At 42.4% G+C, this 25679-nt stretch overlaps 1 protein-coding gene across 2 annotated transcripts in view; it reads left to right on the top strand.

The window, feature by feature from the left end:
- KMT5B (lysine methyltransferase 5B) overlaps positions 1-25679 on the top strand; it is a 288550-nt gene that overhangs the window by 109016 nt on the left and 153855 nt on the right. For both annotated transcript variants that reach the window (XM_086957817.1, XM_086957816.1), the window contains exon 6: positions 8045-8210. In XM_086957817.1, the coding sequence (XP_086813943.1) occupies positions 8045-8210 (166 nt within the window). The remainder of the gene's footprint in view (positions 1-8044; positions 8211-25679) is intronic.

Here is a 25679-nt window from a genome sequence, read left to right as displayed (position 1 = left end):
TTTCATATGAGGCTGATCACACCATAGAGCATACTACATACATTTGGAGTATCAAACTAATCGGTTCATCACTGGTTTCTCTGTAACGTCACATTTTACAGGTGGAGAGGGTATGTGACAAACAGTTCACACCTCCGAGCCCCTTACGTTTTGTATGTTTAGATACTCACTCCATCCAGTTGCACAATAGGTTTGGCACAAGACAGTCTGCAACAGGATTCACCTGTTAGCGGATCACCTATTTTTGGAGTACAATGACTTTGCAAGCCTGCTCAGGAGGACTCCTCAACAAGTATAAGACTGGGAAGTCCTCCTGCAGGTACAGATACTTCTCGCTCTTGGGACCCCACTCATTGATCTCTTTTACACTCAGAAAATGCAAATCGCCCAAGCTTTGCCTTCGGGTACCCACATCCATAGTCCCTGGGCAATGTACTATAGATAACGTGTTAGGCATCTTTGCTTATGCTTTTGCTCCCCTTCTTCTCACTTCATGCATGGTAATAAAGAGGAAGCCGGTGTCCATGACCTTCGTCCTAGTGGTTCCAACGAGGCAATGACAGTCCAGGTGCTTGTTGCGCCTAGAGATGTCCTCTCAGTTACCACAAGAAGCTACCGATCATACCAGACTTTCTCAGGCGGCAACATAGTCAGATCAAGAATGGAGGAGCTCAACCTGTCGATTTTGCACCCGAGGTCCTTGGACTTAGCTTCCATAACCTCCCTGATGAATATATAGACCTACTGCGATAGGCAAGTAGACTTACTTCATGTGCATGTTATGCAACCAAGTGAAAGATATTGGCTCATTGCTGCGTCTCAAACCGCCAAACCCATTTAGAGTCTGTGTCCAAGACATTATCTGTTACCTTCTACGCCTAAAAAAGTAAGGCCTGCGTCTACCACCATACATCTTCACCTAGCCGCAGTATCTGCATAAGTGCAATAGAGAACGCTCATCCTTCTTCAAAATCCCTGTAGTAGGGCTGTCATGGAGGAACTTAAAAGGGTAATGCCTCCAAGAACACACCCAACCCCTGTATGGAACCTTAATATAGTTCTAAAAAGGCTTATTGGTCTCTCTTTTGAGGCCCTTTCTTGCAAACTACAAGTTCTATATTGGACAGTGGCTGTTTTTAGTAGCCATTACTTCGCTCAGAAGCATCATCAGCAAGGTACTAACACCATTCAAGAACCATTCCTTTAGGTTTACATAGACAATGTAATCCTTAACCAACCAAAGTAGTCTCACCTTTCACATTAACCAGACTATTGAGTTATTCCTATTCTTTCCGCAGTCAGATTGTGTTGTAGAAAGAGCATTGCACAACTTGAACGTCAAGCGAGGGCGCATGTGTTGTATCGACAGGACTAAGTTCTTCCGCAAAACTTGATAGCTCTTTGTAGTTTTTGCTAAACCCCACATAGGTAATACTATTTCTAAGGTAGGCTTTATACGATGGGTTCTTAAGTGTATTCAGACTTGCTACACGAAAGTGAAACAAGTATCTCTGCTTCCGCCCAGGACACACAATACACACAAAATGGGAACCACTGTGAAGTTTCTAGCTAACATCCTATTAGCAAACATCTGCACTGCAGGTACCTGGTCAATGCCACAAACCTGTACAAAGCACTACCTTGTGGGCATACCAGCTTATCTGCAGGCAGTGGTTGTTCAAACGGTGTTAAGAACATTGTTCCAAACATCTGCATCATCTGCCCACTAGACCCTCGTCGGGACAAAACTGCTTTACAGTCAATTCAGACCATGTGTATCTGAAGCCCCACATCCTACAAACGGAAAATGTTACCCTGTATGAATCTGTTTGAAGCGTGTAGTGCTTTAGATTTACATGTGGCCCCCTCCTCCCCACAAGCTGGAAATGGGGGTACGTGTTTACTTTCTTTACACTTCGCTTCTTGAATAATGTACAATTCACATGGCGCTATACAGTAGTCTTACTCTACATTACATTTTCAACTCTTAGCTGCTGAGAGAAAAACAATCCATGGAGAAGTCTGTGCCCAGACACATTCTGGGCTAAGAGAAGAGTCACAGCACATCCTTCGATTTGAAACTTACTCAAAGAAAAATAAGTTATACGTTGAAATGTTGGATCCCAACAATAGATGGCAGGAGTATGCAGAGTTTGTGAACCCACAGGACTACACGCTACAAAGCTAAGCTTTCAAGGTAAGTAACCTTTTCCTTATTAAATTGCTTATTAAATCTTGAAGAGTAATTTCTGATTACACATCGTTTTAACTTTTAGAAGGAATACTGGGGGTTGAACAGTGACTCCTTGACCTTCCAAGGACAAGCTATATTATATAGTACTTATGGATGATACAACATAAAATGATGATTTATTTTCGAATAAATGTTGGGAACAATATACACGCCCTGAAAAAGTCCAAGATGTATGGGGACGAAAGGCATTAACTGATTTGGTGATTGAGAACTATAGATTATTAAACTTTTAATACAAGTTTTATTACATCAACTTAATTTAGTAGAAATTAGTAGAAACATCATATATTCTTGTTTTTTCAGTTGGAAGGACATTTATCATGGGAACTGTACTGTATACCAAGCTCAGCCCACACTCCTGTAGTATGTGTAATTGTTAAGTTTTTCTTTTTGGGTCACTGAATGTGGTGATTTGTTTTGTCAGGTCGTCTTTTTGCACTTCTTGAATGTGGGATTTCTAAAGGAGTTGTATTGTATTGTAACATTTATATACTGCATACTGCCCCTGTGTGTGTCGCCGAAGGGCTTGTCTACATAAGTTGCACTCTACACCATGTAGGTTGTGTAGTTGGAAGGGTTTGTTTTTGTCTTAACCCTTTGTGGGAACTGTTTCCTGAGTGATGACTTCTCAGGTGTAGTTATCGTATTATGGGATGCAGTGCAGAGTATGGTGGCTGAGGAGTTGTTAGAGCGAGGCTTGCAGTTTATGGTTTTTAGTAAGCTGGCAGCTTTGAACAGCTCTGCAGGTCTCTTTATGCTTTTTTTTTTAAAGATCTTAGTCCGCTTATCTAGATACTTCACAGGATTGTCCATTCTGAGTTATTTTGTTCAAAGTTTATGATCTTGAGCAGGTTTAGATTAGAGGGAGAAATGGTGGAGATATCTCCTGGGATGGATTCCTTTAATATCATCCCATATCTGCTGGTCATTGTGCATTAACAATGGGATGCTGCGATCTTGGTATTAGGGTTAAAAACATTTATGCTATAACATTACTCTTGTTTACTATAGATCTCATCCCACATCAATGGTGTTGTGCTTATCTGTATATTTATTTACAATGTACTGTACAGTCATGGTTTTAACATACATATTTATATATATTTATGATATATCATTTATTAATTTATATATTTTGTATATACTAGCTCAGAAATTGGGTGGTGTACATGACTCTTGTACAGGTTGTATATTGTATATAGTGTATATATTGAGTATGATCATCATGACGCACATTGCACTTTGCACAATGATATTGGTTTTCACATTTGGATTTATCCAGTGATCCTTGCCAAATACTGTTTACATATATGCAATTGCATTTGCACTTTAATGATATAGTATGCACCGTTACAACATGGCGCTAATTCTGGGATTATCCCGAGATGTGTGTAACTTACAGTCTGTTGTCCGTGTCTATGATGATGTGCAACACGTGACCAAAAACCTACCAATCGGAATGTATTCCCACTGAGCACTAGCACTTTAAAAATTGCCTTTTTCCCAGCGTGCGTCATGTGATCAAGGCCTCTGTGTAGGCCGAAACGTCATGCTGTGTGCCGCTTCCTCGAGGGTACAATAAAGAAACATTGCTCACTGCACCTGAGGTCTCCTTCCTTCTTCCTGCGCAGCGGTCTCCAGCATTGGGCTCCGGGCGAGAGGCAGCAGGGATTGTCGTATATATATATATATATATATATATATATATATATATATATATATATATATATATATATATATATATATATATATATATATATATATACATCCCCTAAACGCGTCATTGCTGAAAATAAAAAAACCTGAATAAAACATCATCTTGCCAGATCCTGTGGTCCGTCTCCTTCCTCGGCTGTCTGCGTGGGCCGGAGGTTGTTTGGATATTTGGATATATATATCGGAGACAGACCACTTAGATAGTGCCAAATGGATTTATTTGATGTTGCCTGGTCGGTCCCGACGCGTTTCGGCTCAGGGTGAGCCTTGATCACGTGACACGGTACAACAACCTTTTTTCCTTTTTAAAGTGCAAGTGATAGTGCTCATGTGTTCCTATATAACAATAGACATAGTGGACATACTTCTTTGGCATGGTACAAATGTTACCGATATGTACTGAATATTGTAAACACTTAGATATATCGTATAAATACGTAAACAATAATAAAAGTGCAAATGCATCTCACAATTCTTAATACATAAACAGTTACAGCCACATGATTTGATAGATCGAATATCCATTGTGTGAAAGTCGTCCTTTTCTATGTCTGATGGTGTTAATAAAACAATGTAAATGAGCTAAAAAAGATATATATAAAGTGATGCGTGAAATTAAATACCTGAATGTAAGTTGACAGTGCATACATTGTATTTTGAATAATATTATCTATTGTAGTGTCTGGGTGTTTAAAAACTCTTGGTCAAATATCCATAAATTTAGATGTTATATCACAAATTGCACATTAGTATCAGACCAAATAAAGAGAAGTATATATTGTAAAGTCTAAGTGATTTTCATGGGTATAGACATGATTCGATTCTGGTAAAATACCCAAAGAACCTGAAGTATTGAAAATTAGAATAAACTCAACACTTGAAATATTCTGCATAGTGCAAAAAATGCATTCATAGATTTTCTCCATATTTCCTAAAAATAAGTATAGATTGTATATAAATAATAATACATATATGGTTCAATATGAATATAAATAGTACATTATAAAGTATATACATAAATACTAAATATATACATATAAATACAATGTCTAAAAAAAATCCCATGTCTAAAAACCACAATACTAAAAACCGAACAGAAAAAGAGTGGAGCTGTGTAACCAGGATCATTCCTGAAGGAGCGGGAAAGAACAACTGACCCAACTGTCACCCCTGAGGCATGATGGGATACTGGGGGTCATGAGTGCATTAAAGACACAGTGTCAGTTTTTTGTAGCATGCAGCTACAGGTTAGCTCTTCAGTCTTTTTAGACTGTGTTTGCAATGCAGCCTGGGAGCTTTCTATGCTTTCAGGATATAATAAGAATTTCTACTGCTTTTTCAGCATTAAAACAGTTTCAAAACAATCTTTGGTGTTGTTTTTCATGTTTCCAATGCATATGTCTCATGTATGGTGGAAATTCTTTACAGCATAATCCAGGTCTACTGGAATTTGGCTGCAAATATATATACGGTTCGAAACGCGTAGGTGTTTTGTCACGTTTTGAATAAAGAAACTGCAACATAACCAAGGCGAGTGCGGCGAGTTATTTGGTATTTCATGCAAATTGGGACACTGCCCTGGTCCCGTCGCTGGCACCGGCTGAGAGGCGCTCCCGCTGCGACAGGACAAATCGTATGCGATATATATATATATATATATATATATATGGGGCACATATAATATAGTGTTTCCGGGGTCCCGCGCATGGGCGGGAATATTCTAATGCTTATGACTATCGATGAGGATCCCCTCGAAGAGAATCACTAATTACCAACTGGTCACGCATGGAATAACTGAAGAGATCAGGCACATGCCACTGGTATATGGAGGGCTTTAACTTATTTCACTACTACAGGTCCCAACAAGCTACATAATAAATATATATATATATATTCATTCATTCATTCATTCATTCATTCATTCATTTCCCCCCCCCCCGGAAGAGAACTAGGATTACCGGTAAGTAACTTATCCTTACACCCTGAAGGTGGGCTACCTAAAGTGAACATGAAAAATAGAATTCCACCATCTTGGTTTTTGGTGTAATTAGATACACTGGATCAGGGTTATGCCCACTCCACAGGAAGTGGTCATATAGGGGATGTAGGCACCCCAAAGGTAAGTGGCTGATTGACTACTACCTCCCCCTTCCCATAACGCCCCTAAATTGAGTATTTAGGTGGCATCTCTGTCACCAGGAACTCATATTCCACAGTCACAAGAAGAAGATAACATAGAAGAGCGGAGAAAGCGAGAACTGAGGACCATCTGCTTACTTTTTGATGTCAAACCCTGCCTGCCTGCACCTGTTCTGACAATTGTGACAGACTGACTCATCTGCCAAGAACCGTGGTGGGCTGCCAGCACTTCGCAAATTCCCAGCAATTTTCCTTTGAGTAGAGGAGCTATTCCCCTGCTGCTTGCAGGCAGCAAACAGCAAAGTCTGCTACACCATTGTGTTGCTCCCCAGACTCACCAACACAGCAGAGAAGAGGTCATTGTGCTCTAGGAGGTCAAATCCGTGTTCCCTCCCAAGTGAGAAGATTCCACGATCAACCAGATCTGCACAACACCCATACCTGGGATCCTGGACCCCTTGCAGCAATCGAAACCTGTTTGAGTCCAATCCGGACTCCAATGACTCCACAACCGAGCAGCCATCGAATGACGTCCGCACCGCAGAGACCCACTTCATGAGTAGCCCAGCTGTCCTGTTTTTGTCGCCTCAACCGGCAAAACCGACAACTGTCAGCGCCTGTGACGCACAAACCCAGCCGACCTAACCACTTTGCACCAGTGTGCCCCAGCACAGGTTTCCAAGAACCAACTGTACTTACTTGCTCTCAGGGCCCTCACGGACCGAGCTCTCCTTTGGGAGCTCCCGGACTTGTCCCCAATTTCCCCTCTGCAGCCAGTTTCTAGATGGCCCGGTCTTTGATTTAATATGCAAAGCCCCGACCGGCACCTCTGCACCTGGACACTCCAGGGCAGCTAAACACTATCTGGCTGGTGGGTCTTTGGACCTTGACCCCCTACCACCCTAAAGCCTAAATGGGACCCCTGGAAACATTTTGCAAGTAACCGTTTGCAGTGTATGCCTTATTTTCTCCATAGAAAAGCATTATTGCATAAAGATGCTTTTAAGTGAACTTTTTACTTACCTGTAAAAACCAATATATTGAAAAGTACTTACTTGATACTGAAGTTCTTGGTGTTGAAATTTATACAAAAATATGTGTTATTTTTCTAAATTGGTCTCAGATTTATTCTTGAGTGTGTCTTATTTATTACCTCTGTGAGTACAACAAATGCTTATCACTACCCTCTGATGAGCCTAAAGTGCTCGCCACCACTACCAAAAAAGAGAACATTTAGGTTTGTTACTTGTGCTTCTGTAAGCCAATAAGGGTTGCCTGGACTCTCTGCACAGTGCACCTCGTTTCAGTGTACTAATAAGTGAGCCAGCTTCCTACTGTTAACTTAAATGTCATCCTCCACCACCTTTTATCTTTCCATCTCCAGTGCCACAAGATGGCTACTGGCTGTGTACAATTAGGATGGATCAATGGGACTGGAGAATGGGTTTATCTTGAGGAAGGGCTGAATCCATCCCCAGTTTAATCTACATCTGCCTAGTCACAACATGTACAAGATGCATTGCTTGTCTCTAGGGAAGTGGTTTAGGATTCTGATTCTGCTTAGGTAGTGTTAAATGCAAGTACCGAATCCTAACTGCAAGATTTGGAAGGGGTTCCTTAAGACAATGCGCTGTCAGTGGCAGCATACATTTGATGCCCACGTCTACTAAAAAACCTATGATGTTGATGCTGTTATTTTGGCATTAGAGGCGTACACTTTTTTTTTTATACTAGTTTCTGTATTTATTTTGTGAGTGCGTATCTGGGCATCTTGTTTTGTACACTGTTTGAGCAAGTAGCTAAAGGCTTGTTCAGGTGAGAGCATTTCCCCTGTAGAGAACATGCTTTTCAGCAAAATAGGGTTTTCTAGTGCTGGGGATAAACTACTGTAAACTGTGTACATCATTTGCATTAGTATAATTTTATTCTTCACAGGTTCCGACCAATAAAGGGACGTCAAGATGAATTAAAAGAAATTATTGAAAATTTCAAGAAGGAGGAAAGTTTGGATAACACCTTCAAATCTTTGACGGCAGGCGACTGGGCAAGACATTACTTTCTAAACAAAAATAAAATGCAGGAAAAACTGTTCAAGGAACATGTAAGTGTAGTTCATGATGTTGTTAAAGGCAGTGTTCCAGCTCACAATTGCATTTACACCATGCCGAATGTGAATTAATGGAGAAAAGAAACCCACCACTCTATATTTTCATAAGTGACTCTTTTAACTTAGAATTCACTTGGTTCAGTGACAAAACATGAGTTGTGAAGCAAAGCTTAGAATAGTATCACTTTTGAATAATCATGCTTTAGAAAAATGTGAATGTTTTTCACTAAATTGATTTGACTGATAAGTAAATGTACTTTTAATTTTCCAGCACTGGATTTTAAAACGCTTGAATATTCCCTTTCGCCAGGAGCGAACCATCAATAATCAGTCTTAACATAAGCTCAAATAATGATGCAACCGTAGACTATATCTTGTCTGTTGATTTCATTTGTGACCAGAACTCTGACCAGTGAGGGCGAGGGCCTCAGAGCTGCAACTTTCCACAGAGGCACCAAGTCTGATTTCCTTTTGCACTTCAGACTGACCTTAATTGCTCTGCTATTTCTTCAGATTTTTTTTTAGTTTAGTCTGGTAGTCAGTCTTTTCTTTGTGAACCTCTTCACTACCAGATGTAGGACACAAACAGTTTCTGTAGTCTGTAGTCTACAGCCTGTAGATCTTTCTTCACGCTGTGTACTTCATATGGCTCGAAAAAGATCTTCACAAAATTAAGTTTATTTTCTTCAAAACTGTGTCGAACAGCTCCAAAAACCCTAAAATTCAAAGATGTTTGACTTGTTAGAGTCTTTAAAGTTGACTCTCCAGGCTATAGCTCTGTGAGATGTGCAGCTCTGCTGTCGTCTGCAAAGGTGACAAATTCACTCTGAATTCCATCTGAAAACCATATGCATCCACTTCTGAGCTCCATACACCTGATTCTGTTGGCAGATCCCTAGAGAATGCCAAGATTTTCAGGCCTGTGGGCGCTCTTTCGAAGGCTGTATCACTTGAGTTTTCTTCAGCGAAATCTACCAAATCCAAGCATCATCTGTCAAAAGCTTTCAAAGCGTCAACATTTGCCTCCAGGTTGTTGCCTGACAACGCCTTCTCTGTTGAAAACCTAGTCAACATGCCCTTCATTGTAGTCTTTTGACCCGTCCATGGCAGGCTCAACGAAGATGCTATAGATGACCACAACCTCGACAGGCTTTTCAATCACTTCACCTTCAACTAGTACAAATGGTCACTTTAAGGCCCATTCTATCAACAACCACACTTGTTATGGCTGCTTTGTTCATTCTGATGTAGAGCAACCTTTCAACATAAAAGATTTCACTGTCAACATTATCATCCTTCTTCAATTATCCCTCCCCCTCGCACTCCCCTCTGGATTTCCTGGATCATCCTTCCTCTCCCAATCATGGACGCTAAACTGTTGACAATGGTAATGTTGATGAAGCTGGGACTCCAATACCAATTCCTCCTACTACGGAAAAAAACTGTACACAATCTCGCAGCCTCAGACTTTACGTTGACTAAGATCTGCCTTCGCAGTTTCCGATAACCAAAGTGAATTGTTCTTCCTTTTGTAGATACGTGTGGCCCATACTAACACCCTTATTCTGACTGCCTGGGCCTTCCTAACAAACAATTCCATAGATATAACCTGATGCAAATTGCTCCTGCATGTTTTGTAGCGGGTTCTAGAAGCCTAGACCCAGTTACCCATTCTGAGTCCTATACACTGGTTACCTGTTTGAAAGAGGATACTGTTTAAATTCTTAGTAATTGTCCCTCATATTATTAATTAGGCTTCCTATGCATTTATGACTGAATCATTCCATGTACCTTTCTACAAAACTTCTCTATGTTCTTCTGATCACTTTCTGTTGAACATTCCCATAACAAATACAAACTGGCCTTTCATAAAAAAACAAAAAATTCCTTACTTTTTAATTAGTATGCTTTTAGTGGTTTCGCCTCTTTCATCTTTGTGTTGAAAAATTTTATAATTTGAAGAATCTTCTGTGTACATGTGATGAAAAATAACATGTATAAATGATAGGATCTCGCACAGCTAGTGTAATCCAAGATGAAGATTGCTTACAGCGGTTGTGGTGTGCACCGGGGAAACACTGTCTGGCCAGTCAGTGTTGGAAAGGTAAGCACTAAGGTAGAGCTCTCTTATATAAGCAATCTTGCTGTGAACACTCTCATTGCACATATCGGATGAATTGAACTAGACCGTTTGGTCCCCCCTTGGTTGTGCATAGGGGCGTCCTCTCCCTAGGCGGGAGAGCTCTACCTTAATGAAAAATAACATGACATAATAATTTGACTTGGACAATAAGTATGGCCTGTAGCACACTCAGGCAGTTCATCTAAATGGGCTGCAAATGCACCTTGTCTTCTTCATAAGTATTTCTTGCATCCTATGGTTCTGGTTCCACCTTTTCAGGCCCACACTTTAACTGCAGTGCCTCCAGCCACTCCAGTGGGACCCACTTTACTTTTACTGGCTCTTCTGCAACCGGAGCCTGTAATTCCTGCACATCCCCAGCCAGTAACCCTGGTTGTTTCACGCCAACCTCTGGGACCACCTGATCCTCTGTTATATGCAGCTGTTTGGCTAAATAGGTTGAGAAAGACCTTCTACATGCCACTGATTGCCATGTTGATATTAGGGAAGGCTATGGCGATTATACTGACAGTGAAAACCATGATAATGCCCTTATGAGTGCTGCTCTGAAATATGAGATCTGCTTATCTGCCAAAGACCAAAGTCAAGAACCAGAGCCTATATACTATTATCTAGATGACATCCATAGGTTACATGGCATAATTGATAGAGCCTCAAAAAAAGCTGAACTTTCCAGTTTGTATGACATAGAAAGATATTTTTCTCTTTGTCCTCAAAGGTAAATTTAGACATGTGGTTAGATCAAATCCAATTCTGGAGCAGTTGTGGGAAGAAAGTACGTTTGCATTCAGAATCCGGCAGCGGGGACGGTGTTGGTGGGACACTTGAAAAAGAAATGCACGACTGCAGAGTCATCTTTGATGTGTTTCATAAATCAAGTAAATATTGAATTGATCATTTCTGCAGATGACTAGAGGTTGTCATGAAAAAAGCAAATGGCCACATTGATGTGGTACCGTAGAAGGCCAACATCTAGACACAATGGGCAAATAAATTATTACTTTAGCTTTTACCTCCTTGAGCTTTTCAACAATATAGTGATTTTTTCTAGATATGATTTGAAGCTATAACGCAAAGCATCACCTTTTTTTGAAGAAGCTTCCAGAGAATTATATGGGAGCAAGCCAAAACCAGCCCAGAGAAGGGGAATTTTTGTTCTTGGTACTCATTGAAACATCATTTCAGTTATTTCAAATAGGTTTCTGCCAGAAGGATACAGAAACAGTGTTTAATAGATGTTAGGCTGAGATGCACTTCATTCCATCTAGAGGTACAATCCAGATTCCTCAAGATTCCGATCGATGGGAAATACCTGGTAAGTCCAACATGTTGACTATGCCCTTCAAACGATCTTGGCAGATACGGAAATACTCCGTTTTCTTTGCACTCTACAACACCAGCAACATGTTCAGTCATACAGACACCAACCATTGTGTTCAAAGGGACTCCTTCCTATCTCCGTCTGGTAATGTTTGGCGTTTTTGGCAACAGATCTGGTATAAACCAATCCAGTAGCCTTCCTAATAAGGCAGACAAAGACAAACCGGTGGCAGGAAACAAATAAGTGACTCCTTGGGTCACCTCTCACCATCTCTTCACATGCAGGAAAGGAGAAAGGTATTCGTTTTCTTTGCAACATGCACTATTTCACCTCCTATGGCATGCTTTGGACACCATCCAGACTGAACAACATAGAATATTCACTTCCATGCCAGCCCTACACCACCAAAGAAGAAACACCATATGCATATTTATACCTTCCAAATGGAAATTCTCAAACTCTTTTGAAATTTGCCATTGAATTGGTGCCAGTGGGCACAGCGCAAGCAAGATTTCAACTTGAGGTTCTCCTCGTCCCCACGAAGTCTGGTAATTGGCATCCAATATTTCTTGTAAGGACACTGAACAAATTAATGTAGCCACAGACAGACAATTTCAGTCCATCAATTGTGGGGACTTCCTGGCATCCACCAATTTGGATATTTCCACACCCCTATGTATTTTTAACACCAAACGTGCCTCAGATTTATGGTAAATACTAAACATTTACAGTTCAGGGCATTCTGTTTCAAAATAAAGTGGTGTTTCAAGTGTTTTACAAGTGACAGCACATGTGCAGTGTCATGGAGTTAACTATTCCAGTATCTGAATGATTGGCTTAGCATGACCCATTCGTATCAATAGGCTGTTCCAGCAGTTCACATCACAAAACTGGTCTCAGTCTCAGCCAGCAGAACTTTGTTCAAATTCCCAAAAGACAAAATATGTTCCTGGAAGTATGATTCTGTATGATTATCTGAAAGAGCAGGGAAAAGAAACTCTGGCTCTAGTGTGAAAAGGATGATCAAATCATCAGATTTTGGTCCCAAAATACAAAGTTCTCTTAAGACTGATGTAATTGTGCATATAGTTAATGCCACAGTATCAACACTGAGTACAACTGTTTTAAGAACAACTGGATAAACAGTGGTAGTTGGCATCAAGCTTTGAGCTTGAACTCGTCCTTTTAATGCCCAAAACAACACAGTTCTTTGTCTGGTGGAAATATATTCAGTTCATATTCAAGGGTCAGGACCTTTTCGTAGTTCAACTATAGTTTCCTCTCACCACTGATGTGCCCCTAAAAGGGTGAGGTGCGCATCCATGGTCCCGAAAAAGGAAGAGTCTGCACATCAGTTTATTAGAGCTAAGGATGGTCGGGTTTATCTGAAGGCATTATTCTTATGCATCTCACACCAAGAATAGTCCGGATGGGACGCCATACCACATTTTGTCATATCCGAGTGCAAGGAGCTGTAGAATCACCAACAATGATGTAGAAGCTCAACAAGCAAGCTGCCCTCCAACGATACCAACTCCAGTTCTTGAACCCATGCCTCCAACCAAGGTGTGGAGCTCAAACTTTATTCGAGAGACCAGATACAAAGATGGCAGTCAGCCCATATCCTGGACCAGGGAAGAATATTGGCTTAGATTATATTATATCTTTTAATCAGATTCTGAAGACATTCAAATGCCCCTCGTGACAATGATGACCGCAGCAAGGCAGCAAATTTGTTCCCTCCTGCTAATATAGACACAGTAAATTACTTGGCCATTCTGAAAGATAGTAGTCTCAACACCTCTCTGAGTCAGAGATACCATTCCCCTCAGAACCTCCATCTGCAGAGATGACTGTGTTTGCAACAGGCATCAGAAAGGCTGCAGATGTGGAGTAAACAAAGTCTCTTCTTTTAATTATGATCCTTCAACTGGCCTCCTTGGTGCCTTGTTGTTTCAGTTTTTATAAAGCACTTCTGGAGCCCATAAACGCAGCCTTGGTTCCCTGGTCAGACTTCTGTGTCGTGTACACAGCACAAAAACTCGTTTCAGCACAGGTTACAGGTGATGCCAATCGCCAGACAAGGAGAGTAAAGTGTATCAATAGGTTGGGGACCGCCTCCCATTGCTGCATCGCCAGTTGTACCTCTATTCCATTATAGTGGGTGTGATGGGTGGAGCAGGATAAATAAATGAGCTCCCAGTAACCCATAGGAAATTAGGCCAAGATCATTCATCATCATCAAAGTAACTATTCTGTCTAAATTAGACCATAGAGTGAATAATAATATCATTACATACATCAATCAGTGAATAAAAACAGAATGCATCAGAATTATTAGGATTAAAAAAATAATATTGATCAATAAGACCGCATACAGGTTAGTTCCATCCTGGACTATACATACAATAATAAAATGTTCATGATAAAAAAAAAAGTTTTATCTGCCCGCCAAACTTAGAGCGCTGCGCCTTTTCGAAGATGCAATCCTCCCGCCTGCCCTGACAAGCTGCTTCCACAACTGGCCCAACCCAGCGCGTGACCCTCTCGTAGGGATTATACTGTCCCTCACTGGCCTAGATCACTGACCCCACCCTCTCCCTTCTTTTTCCTCCTGTCCGCCCATGAGCTTTTGTTCTCTACTACTATCTAAACGCTGTTACTCACTCTCTGTCTGTCTTCCTCCTCTTTGCTTCTCTTGCTTCCTTCTCTTCGGGCCTTGTGCCCTTGTTACAGTATTTACGGTTTTTAAAGGGCCCTATGAAACATCACAACAACTTAGTGCTGCCTTTTAATGTTGACCACGCGGCCGGCCCATCACTGGTTGTAGGCGACATGCTGTGTTCAACTTCTTACATTGAAGCTCCTTTTTAATCATAAATTGCGCTGCCGGCCCTAAATAGGGTTGTGGGCATAACGGTGTGTATATCAGGCCCGGTGTTCTGTTTCTATCTCTTAAAATAAAAAGATTTAAAGTAAAAAAAAATTAAAAAGTTTGCCAAAAATATAAGCCATCCAGGCAGTTCTGGCCAACACAGCATGTGAGAAAGTGCCTCTTTTGTCATAGTTAGCCCCTACTTTTTGCCTGGTTTTATGTGGGTTCCATTGTGGTACACAGGGTCCCTGCCAACCAGGTCCCTTATACCAGTGCTTCTTCCCTACAATAAATCCCCAATTGGTACCTTTGCCCCCATGCAAGTTCCTAGTAAGTGGTACCCCGAGTACCTAGGGCCTGGGAGCTGACAATTGTCCCCTGGCACCCCCCCCCCCCCCCCCCCCCCCTCACTAGGACCAGGTCACTGCCCTTGCAGCTTGCATGCCCTTGTTGGAAGAAAAACAACAAAGTTGACATAGCACCCTGTCTGGGTGCCATGCCAGCCAGCACTGCCTCTATGTATAGGTAAGTCACGCCTTTAGCAGGCCTCACCGCCTTATACCGCTAGAGAGAGCATATCTGAATGAATAGATATGCCCCTACAGTATTTAAGATATGCCCCTACAGTATTTAAGTCCATTTTTAAGTGTTGTAAGTTCATAAGGAGTACATGGGCTGGACACTCAACCACTATAGTTCCCGATGGCTACCAAACAACTCCTTGTAATAAATCCACACTGATGCCAGTGTGCGATTCATTACATCATGTACTTAGAGGGAACCTCAGAGGTGTCGCCCTAAAAAACCTTCCGACCCTGTTGTGGGCACTGGCTGGCTTAAGGCAGCCTGCCACACACAGAGATGTTTGTAGACCCCTCGTTGGAGAGCCTCTGCTCTCTGGGACCAGAAACAATGTACATCCTGGGCAGAGGTGTCACACCTCCTCCCCAAGGATGTCCCAGTGCTCGAAGGGGAAGCTTCAAAGACCTGCTGCCTATGTAATGCTCCCCTCCCTTCCCTCAGCCTCATCTGCTAGCAGCAGATGGCAGCTTCCGGTTTACACCACCTCTTTCGGCAGAAAAACATAGGAGAATAGGAGGTGTGCCCACCTTTGCCAACTCCACCCCTAAGGTGGGAGAGGGCGAGTGAAGCACATCTTTCAATCCCTGCCATCTTGAAGATAGGCTGACCCCTCTATTCAGGCTTAGGTCTATGCCTACTATCACAGGAGGGTGGCATAATGGAGGCTGTAATCACACCAGGTAAGGTGCCCATTGGCCCTACCTGCTACTACCCTAAAACGCCCCTAAATTTAGTAATTAGATGGCTCCCCCAGACCTAGAAACTAGATCTGCGACAACCTAAGAAGACATCCCTCCAGAGAAGACTGAAGACAATGACTGCCTTGGCCCCAGCCTTACTGGCCTGTCTCCTGCTTTGACGAAACTGCAACCTGTCTTGCAGCCAGCAATTTCTGATAACCCTTGTATGATTGCTGCCTTCGAAAAAGACTCCAATCTTCTGTGGACAGCGGACCTGTCCAGAAGAAGTCTCCTCCAAGGGTTCCGGATCCAGCTTGAACCGCGATACCTACCCACTCTGCACCTGACGCCCATGGCCAGAGTCCGAGTGACCCAACTGCCCAATGAAATCTGAGTAGCAATCCTGACCTAGAGTCCAGCCTTTGCTGACCACTCCTGACCTCCACGACAATGCCTGCAGCCTGAATCCAGAGGCTCCGCCTTACCGTAACCGGCTCTGGTAAGAAGACTCCGATGTCGTAGGGCACCCCTGCATCGAATCCCCTGGGCCTTGCTGCGTTGAATAGACAGTGCCCCTGCAACCCCTACATCTTTACTTACCTCTGCTGTCGTCGGTCTCCCTCTTGCAACCTCCAGTACAACGCCTGCAGCCTGTTTGTCAAAAGAAGAAACTCCATTGAAAGCATTGGGCGCCCAACGCTGATTTTGCAGCCTGCTGGCCTTATGCCACTAGTGTATGCTTGGGAATGCTTTGTGGCCCCTCCTGTGATTGTACTAACCCACAAAGCGTGGTCCCTGCAACCAATTTACCTACCTGCAAGTAGTGTGGCTCTGAGCATCCCCTGTCTACATTGAAATGCTTTGGGAAGAACTCCGATTTTGACTTCTGCATCCGGCCTCCCCTGTGCAGTTTTGGTACTAACCTAACCCTTGGCCACTGCTGACCTTTGGTCCAGTAGACTGGAACTGTAAGTGCGATACCTGTTTAACCGCAATATTGTTTCCCCATAGGATAACATTGAAAGGTTCAGAAATTGTTTTGAGTGTCGACTTCTGAAAGTGGAAAGTATGTTTAGTTAAAAATGTACCTCCCTCATTTCGAAGGTCTTGGTCTTAAAATAAAATGCAAACAGAAGTTTATTTTTCTAAAATGGGTATTGATCTCCTTTTTGAGCTGTGTGTCCATTAGTGATCAATGTTTTGCAATAAATGTCTTACACTCCTCTGTGTTAGACCTAAGGCTGCTCGCCCACACTACCACTAATAGCGAACTTTACATTGCGCCCTGTACACTTTTGGGGAACCCCTGAACTGTGCGCGGTATAACCACCTAGTAGTATGCCATATACAGAGACCACTTACTTCACGGCACATAACTTGTAGAGCACCAACATACTAACTTGAAAACAACAAATCACAATGAAGGGCATTACATTCAGAGCTAACTAGCCCAACAAGTATAAGATGTTTATAAAAAATATCAAACAATAATAAAGTGCATACTGCATAATGGATCAGGCCAGTCCTGAACTCGAATTAAGTGTCTTCTCCAACCTCAGTAATACAGACACAAAACATGCACCAACATAGTGTGTATAAACATCTGTAAGTAACCTAAGGTGCATAAGAGCGGGCTAGCCCTGGACAAAATTCCAAAATGTCAGCAGGGTAATAAAAAAGTTCTACAAGGGACAACATAAAAACCACAGAAAAACATAAAATGCATAAGGTCCTGTGTAGAGAAATTCACATGTGCAAGGCCCCAATGCACTTTCCAGGTGTCAGTCCTAGAAAAAGCCGGCAATCAGTGAAATTGATTAAACCAGATTCTGGCAAGAAGAAACCAATGAGGACTATTGGGCACGGTAATCAGATAGGGTTCAACAGCTGGTTCATTTAGAGTCTGTGCGTGTCCTTGCACCAAAGGCTTCTCTCTCAGCTCTTCTCCATGATGGGAAACTATTCCATGTACAAAGAATATACGCCTTCAGAATATTAAGTGACAAGCCAAGCAAAGCTGGTCTGCCAGCTTAACACCTTGGCTGCTAGAGGTTTTCCACTCCTGTGCTGGAAAATCAGATTTATCACTGTTCATGACAAGGTCAGCTCGTCATAAGCACAGCTCCACTGTGCCTCATGACGAGCTGAGCTTGTCATGAGCAGGGAAGAGGTTAACAAAGGTGTTGTATGTTTGCCAGCCATTTAATTTACCTCTACTCTTGAAACTGCATACAGTCCACGAGTATCTACCTATTAGTGATTTGCAGATCTCCCCCATATGATGAGCCACCTAAGCAGGGGGCGCAAAGCAATAAGATACGACAAGAATGGCAGCCCTAACTCCTCAGGAACCCTAAAGGTGGGAATATATATTGGCACTGCCAAAAGAAGGGTACAGAATCCATTATCCTCCACTTGTAGCTCCCTTAGGTCTATACATTTTCCAGACGTCACTGCCAACTGTGGCCACATAAACCTATTTAGTCTGGTAAATTTTAATCAAAGCACCCAGAGACTTTCTGCCGATTCTGGAGGAGGAGAAAACCACCCTTATAGAGCGGGACAGGGAAAATCTTTTGGATTTTATCAAAGGGGCCCAGGTGGACCATTCATCAAAAACCACACTTAAGTATGTGTAAGTCTGAACCCTGGTAGCTTGTGGCCCTGAACATGAAAGGATCTTGACTTCATCCCCAGAGGGCCCACAACCATCACCTGAGATTTACTATGGTTGTTAGAGAGGTCGAGCCTATACATAAACGTGACAAAACTATCAAGCAGTGTCCGAAGACCCTGGGCAGTTCTCACCAGCAAGACAATGTTGTCCGCATATAACAGCGCAGGGGTCTGACAGGTACCTGGGGATTTCTTTGCCCGTTTAGAGGAGATCATCTCTGATCAGTGGGTGCTCTCAGTGGAAGAGTAAAGCTTCTGCCTTGAGTCCCACAGCCTACGCCCTAACATCTCACACCACTGGCATATCCTAAGCTGAGTCCACCTTTGACTCCTGGTAGAAGTAGCGCTAGCACTCCTGGTGGAGGGTGCCATACAACCAGAGCCTCCACACCAAGAGGCAACTCTTTATAATCTGATTCTGATCAATCCTTGACCTCTGACCTTCGAACAGGTTCATCCGCTCTGAACTCTTTTACATGATCTACAGGACATCATTACGCTGCTCTGCCAAGGTGAATTCATTGGATCTGAAAGAGGTGTATTTTCACATCCTGACCCAATTAGCGAATCATCAGTACCTGCGTTTTGTGGTAAGACTTTCAATTCAAGGTTTTACTCCTAAGAGTCACTACTGCTACAAAGGTGTTTACATTGTGCATAGCAGTAGTAGCATGCACATGGGCAGAAATGCCACACAGGCCCACATCACCAGACCAACCCAATTGTATCGGAAACAGCATCATTCTTACCAGCATCAAGCCGGCAGAGGCAACCACAGAGGCCGCAGCAGTGGAGGTGCCAACAAGAGACCTACCCCACCTATTTATTTCCGTTACTAAACCTCGCAAGAGACCACCCATCTCCAAGCACAGCCAGGTGGATTGTCAAATGCAGGGGTCTCCAAACCGGTCCTAGAGGGCAGGATCCATGACAGATTTTTGGGATATCCCCATTGAGATACATGTAGTTATTTTAAAAATCTGGCATGGATCCGACCCTCCAGGACCGGTTTGGAGACCCCTGGTCAAATGCATCCAAACTTGCCTCATTAAGCCAGGCGAGTTCTTCATGTTCCTCCTAGGCCACACTGCACTCATAAGACAAGGGATACATTGCCTTCTTAGGCAATATTCCCATAGCTGGCACCTGCAAAACAGCTACATGGTCAACACCACACATCTTTACCTATTGTGTGGATATACTAGCATGACAACAGGCACTAGTTGGCCATGCAGTGCTATGGACACTATGTGTGGCATCTGCACCCTCCTAGCATTAGCCACCACTGAGGGGAGAATACTGCTTTTTGGTTTATGCTACATATGTGTATCTCCAGCCACACATGCTATGAATGGAAAAATGCTACTTACCCTGTAGGTGTTCATTCACAGCATGTAATGCTGTAGGTACACAGCTCCTCCCCAGGTACGCATTCAGGTGATCCAGATCCTAAAATAACATGTTCCTTCAAATATACTGTTCAGTAATGCACCATATCTTTAATCACACTCAATACAGCCTTACACCTATAAGTTGGTGTCTGTGCCCAGGTGCAATCTACCTCGAGGGGTGGAATCACACTGCATCTAATGACTCGAACGTTCTTTGAACAAAAACAACTTGCACACTTCCTATCCCAACACTAAATGAAGGAATAAGTATGTGAATCTAACACTATACACTATGAACAGATGCTTACAGGGTGGGTAGCATTTACCATATATATATATATATATATATATATATATATATATATATATATATATATATATATATATATATAGATATATCGTCCAATCCTTGATCTCTTGGTTCGAAATAAGGCGCTGACACTGTGGGAATCTTGTCAAAGAGGAGTTATTTTATTCTTTGAACGAAATGGCTCGACGCGTTTCGGCGGGGAACCCGCCTTGTTCACAACATCTTAACATTGGGTGCTACGTGTAATATATACAAAGTTTTGGAGCTTGTTAGTGACGTGATTAGTTGCTATGGTGAGCCTCCTCTCTTTAGCAGTCATAGAAAAGGTATGTTGGATTCAGCATCTGATCTATTGCATTGCATAAAGTCTTTCTTTCAAATTAAATACAACATTTGAAAAACAATGTATGTGACCCATAAGTATGTAGTTTCTTTCACAATTAAAAAACATTTTATGAAAGATCTTTTTAAACAATTGCATTTGAAATGGCGCTGTTGCAAATATATTCTATGCAAATCTACCTGTTCCCTTTACATGAGGGGACGAGTGGTGAACCATAATGAAAACTCATAAAATATGCACTACAAATGAAATGTGAAAAACGTGAAAAACCAAAGCAGTACTGAATTAGACTGTACACTTTACATGGCAAAGATAGATCGCCTTCAGTAGACCATATACCATAATTATGGTTCGCGTGTTCTGCCCCAGTGGGCTTTAGTTGTCACGTGGACGAATCATAAAACCGATTATGGACTACTGTTGTCCTCTCATTCCTATTTAATAATACTGTGTCCTATCTATTAGCCCTATATACATAATGTTATATGTCTCAGTGCTGCTATATATATATATATATATATATCAGATTCACACCTCTCCAAGAGAAGCAATGAGCCGCACACAATCACGGTAAAACTGGCAGATTTATTTGCATCTTAAAAGCGCTGGCATCTCTCGGCCCCTGATGCATTTCGGTCTGACACAGACCTTTTTCAAAGGGTACGCCAGAACCATCCTCGGGGGCTGGAACCGAACCCAAACAATTCCTGCATTTTACAGTGTTCGCCCCCTGGTGGGCGGCCCCCGGTGAGCATTACTTTGATGGCATTGTTGTTACCGTAGTTCAGTACAAGTCCCAAAAAGATGTTTGAATTACTTTCCGCTTGTTTTAAAAACGTGATCCCCTTGCAGGCTTATTTTCGAAGTTTGCTGGGGCCCAAAACCAAGTGACAGTACCTGGTAGCGCCGCTGCCTTAGTTGCTCTCGCAGTCTCCGCACATGGTCCCTTTCAGGCAGTTATGGCGCACTTGTGACTGGTGGTGCGTTGCTCTCGGCCGGACCAGGCCGTATGACATCAGATTGACACCTCTCCAAGAGAAGCAATGAGCCGCACACAATCACGGTAAAACTGGCAGATTTATTTGCATCTTTCAATTGCATTTGAAATGGCGCTACAAAATGAAATGTGAAAAACGTGAAAAACCAAAGCAGTACTGAATTAGACTGTACACTTTACATGGCAAAGATAGATCGCCTTCAGTAGACCATATACCATAATTATGGTTTGCCTTATATACATAATGTTATATGTCTCAGTGCTGCTATATATATATATATATATTTCAACAAAAGTGCCCGCTGCTTATGGACGCCACTCCACGAAAAATAAGTTCACAGAACCATTTATTTTCTGAAACCAGCTCAGCTTTCCAATTGTTCATTACCTTCCCTGACGCGTTTCAAAGCAACATGCTTCTTTTTCAAAGGGAAAACACAGTCTGTCAGCCACAGATCAGCACAGCACACCCTCCAGCCTTCAGTTCGTTTTTTTCTTTTTCAATTAACCTCTCCAGAGGCCTCACTTAAACAGGTGTGGAAATTCGTGTGCATTCTGGGATTTGAAGTTTTTGTGCTGTGCCCAATTCTTCCCCTCCAGTGGGGTCTGTGTAATTTGCATGCAGATGAAATATTTTAAAACAGTGTTCATTTTCCGGTTATTTTAAGCCCTCCATTGGGCCTCAGAAAGACATGCCAGTTCCTTTTCTTTTTCTTTATTTTATTCCTCGTGCTGCAGACAGGTTAAGCACAGTTCCAAACCTTGCAGACCCATCATTTAATGGCGGTGCATCCTCCACGGTGAGGCTACCGTGTATGAAATTTCAACAAAAGTGCCCGCTGCTTATGGACGCCACTCCACGAAAAATAAGTTCACAGAACCATTTATTTTCTGAAACCAGCTCAGCTTTCCAATTGTTCATTACCTTCCCTGACGCGTTTCAAAGCAACATGCTTCTTTTTCAAAGGGAAAACACAGTCTGTCAGCCACAGATCAGCACAGCACACCCTCCATCCTTCAGTTCGTTTTTTTCTTTTTCAATTAACCTCTCCAGAGGCCTCACTTAAACAGGTGTGGAAATTCGTGTGCATTCTGGGATTTGAAGTTTTTGTGCTGTGCCCAATTCTTCCCCTCCAGTGGGGTCTGTGTAATTTGCTTGCAGATGAAATATTTTAAAACAGTGTTCATTTTCCGGTTATTTTAAGCCCTCCATTGGGCCTCAGAAAGACATGCCAGTTCCTTTTCTTTTTCTTTATTTTATTCCTCGTGCTGCAGACAGGTTAAGCACAGTTCCAAACCTTGCAGACCCATCATTTAATGGCGGTGCATCCTCCACGGTGAGGCTACCGTGTATGAAATTTCAACAAAAGTGCCCGCTGCTTATGGACGCCACTCCACGAAAAATAAGTTCACAGAACCATTTATTTTCTGAAACCAGCTCAGCTTTCCAATTGTTCATTACCTTCCCTGACGCGTTTCAAAGCAACATGCTTCTTTTTCAAAGGGAAAACACAGTCTGTCAGCCACAGATCAGCACAGCACACCCTCCAGCCTTCAGTTCGTTTTTTTCTTTTTCAATTAACCTCTCCAGAGGCCTCACTTAAACAGGTGTGGAAATTCGTGTGCATTCTGGGATTTGAAGTTTTTGTGCTGTGCCCAATTCTTCCCCTCCAGTGGGGTCTGTGTAATTTGCTTGCAGATGAAATATTTTAAAACAGTGTTCATTTTCCGGTTATTTTAAGCCCTCCATTGGGCCTCAGAAAGACATGCCAGTTCCTTTTCTTTTTCTTTATTTTATTCCTCGTGCTGCAGACAGGTTAAGCACAGTTCCAAACCTTGCAGACCCATCATTTAATGGCGGTGCATCCTCCACGGTGAGGCTACCGTGTATGAAATTTCAACAAAAGTGCCCGCTGCTTATGGACGCCACTCCACGAAAAATAAGTTCACAGAACCATTTATTTTCTGAAACCAGCTCAGCTTTCCAATTGTTCATTACCTTCCCTGACGCGTTTCAAAGCAACATGCTTTTTTTTCAAAGGGAAAACACAGTCTGTCAGCCACAGATCAGCACAGCACACCCTCCAGCCTTCAGTTCGTTTTTTTCTTTTTCAATTAACCTCTCCAGAGGCCTCACTTAAACAGGTGTGGAAATTCGTGTGCATTCTGGGATTTGAAGTTTTTGTGCTGTGCCCAATTCTTCCCCTCCAGTGGGGTCTGTGTAATTTGCTTGCAGATGAAATATTTTAAAACAGTATTCATTTTCCGGTTATTTTAAGCCCTCCATTGGGCCTCAGAAAGACATGCCAGTTCCTTTTCTTTTTCTTTATTTTATTCCTCGTGCTGCAGACAGGTTAAGCACAGTTAATGCAAGGTGTGCAGGGTTTCACTGTGACTCTTTCAGGCTTTCCCTCAGAGGAAGGAGCAGCAAGCTTCGAAATGCATTAGGGAAACAGAAGATTTCAGAAAAGAAAGCCGGTTTGAAAATAAAGAGTTCAGGTGAACTTACCATTGTGGAGTGGCGTCCTCATTGCAAGGGCAACCTTCAGGAATATTTACATGCGGCATGCCCTGCCGAAGAGGATGCACCGCCGTAAAGCATAGAGGTCTGCAAGGAGGAACTTTTCTTTCCTGTTGTCAGCACAAAGGTATTTACAAGGCAAACTGGCATGTTTTTCTGAGGCCCACTGGAGGGCTTGTAAAATGATTTAAAAGTGACCTGCAAGTGCACAGAGAAGGGAACACTGCACGAAATTTGAACTACAAATCCCAGCAGGCAAGAACTCCTGGTGAAAGCCCAAAGGCAGACTAATGAGAACTAATTAATGCAAGGTGTGCAGGGTTTCACTGTGACTCTTTCAGGCTTTCCCTCAGAGGAAGGAGCAGCAAGCTTCGAAATGCATTAGGGAAACAGAAGATTTCAGAAAAGAAAGCCGGTTTGAAAATAAAGAGTTCAGGTGAACTTACCATTGTGGAGTGGCGTCCTCATTGCAAGGGCAACCTTCAGGAATATATATATATATATATATATATATATATATATATATATATATATATATATATATATATATATATATATAATCTCCTACTGGCGGTCGCCAGTAGGTATATATAGTTAGGACCTAGTTACCATAGGAAATTCCGAACATTCTATTGGCAATAACTTTGGCGCCGACTGAGGGATTTGCCTGTAATTTTCCTTAAATTTGCCTCGCTGCGCTCCGTTCCTTTCCTGAAAGTTTCAGGGGGATTCGTCAAGCGGGGGCCGAGAAAAAAGGGGGGTCCCAAAACGTGTTTTCCCCATGTTAATTTCCATAGGGACATTCTGAGAAGGCTACAGCTCGAATGGCTGAACAGAATTATACCAGATTTGGCAAAATGGTAGGGACAGGTATGCAGCAGTGCCTTTTGTATGTTTGGTGAAAATCCCTCCAGTAGTTCTTGAGAAAATTGAATTTGAAATTTTTCAAATGGCATTTTCTATAGACCTTTAGACACGGCTACAGCCCGAACAGATGAACGGAATTACACCAAACTTGGCAAAATGGTGGGGACAGGTATGCAGTAGTGCCTTTTAAATCCCTCCAGTAGTTGTTGTGAAAATTGAATTTGAGCAAATTATATATCTATATGCGCTCACCGTACGCGCTCGTACCCGTACGTGCGCGAGCGAATTTCTGATTGGCTGGCGGTCGACTGTCAACATTCCAAACTGTACAAACCAGGAAGTGTTGGCCACCATCTAGTTTTTCAGGAGAACTGAGGCACAAGAGAGCCCAAAACAAGAGTGGAAAACACGAAAAGGGGGCAGGGTAGAGACCCCCCAACCCTCTAGCCCTTCTCAGAGGTCCCAAAAGGACCCCCAAGGGAAAAAAGAAAAAGAAATTGCGGGGTACGCGCACCGTACGCGTACCGTGCGCGTACCCCGCGATTTAAACAATCGGTGCATCGTATTATCACATGAATGATATCATCAGTGATGTGATCAATGATTTCAAATGAGATGTCATCAGTGATGTCATTTGAGATGTCATCAGTTATGTCACTGACCATGTCATGAATTATGTAATATGTGACATCATCAGCAGTGGATTGCGGGTGCGCGAAATATAGTTAGTACAACTAACTAGATAGGAGCAATTTCA

This window comes from Lissotriton vulgaris, chromosome 2_1 (assembly GCF_964263255.1).
Source record: "Lissotriton vulgaris chromosome 2_1, aLisVul1.2, whole genome shotgun sequence".
NCBI lineage: Eukaryota > Metazoa > Chordata > Amphibia > Caudata > Salamandridae > Lissotriton > Lissotriton vulgaris.
The sequence above is the reverse complement of the archived record's forward strand: the minus strand, read 5'-3'. Positions and strand labels throughout refer to the sequence as shown.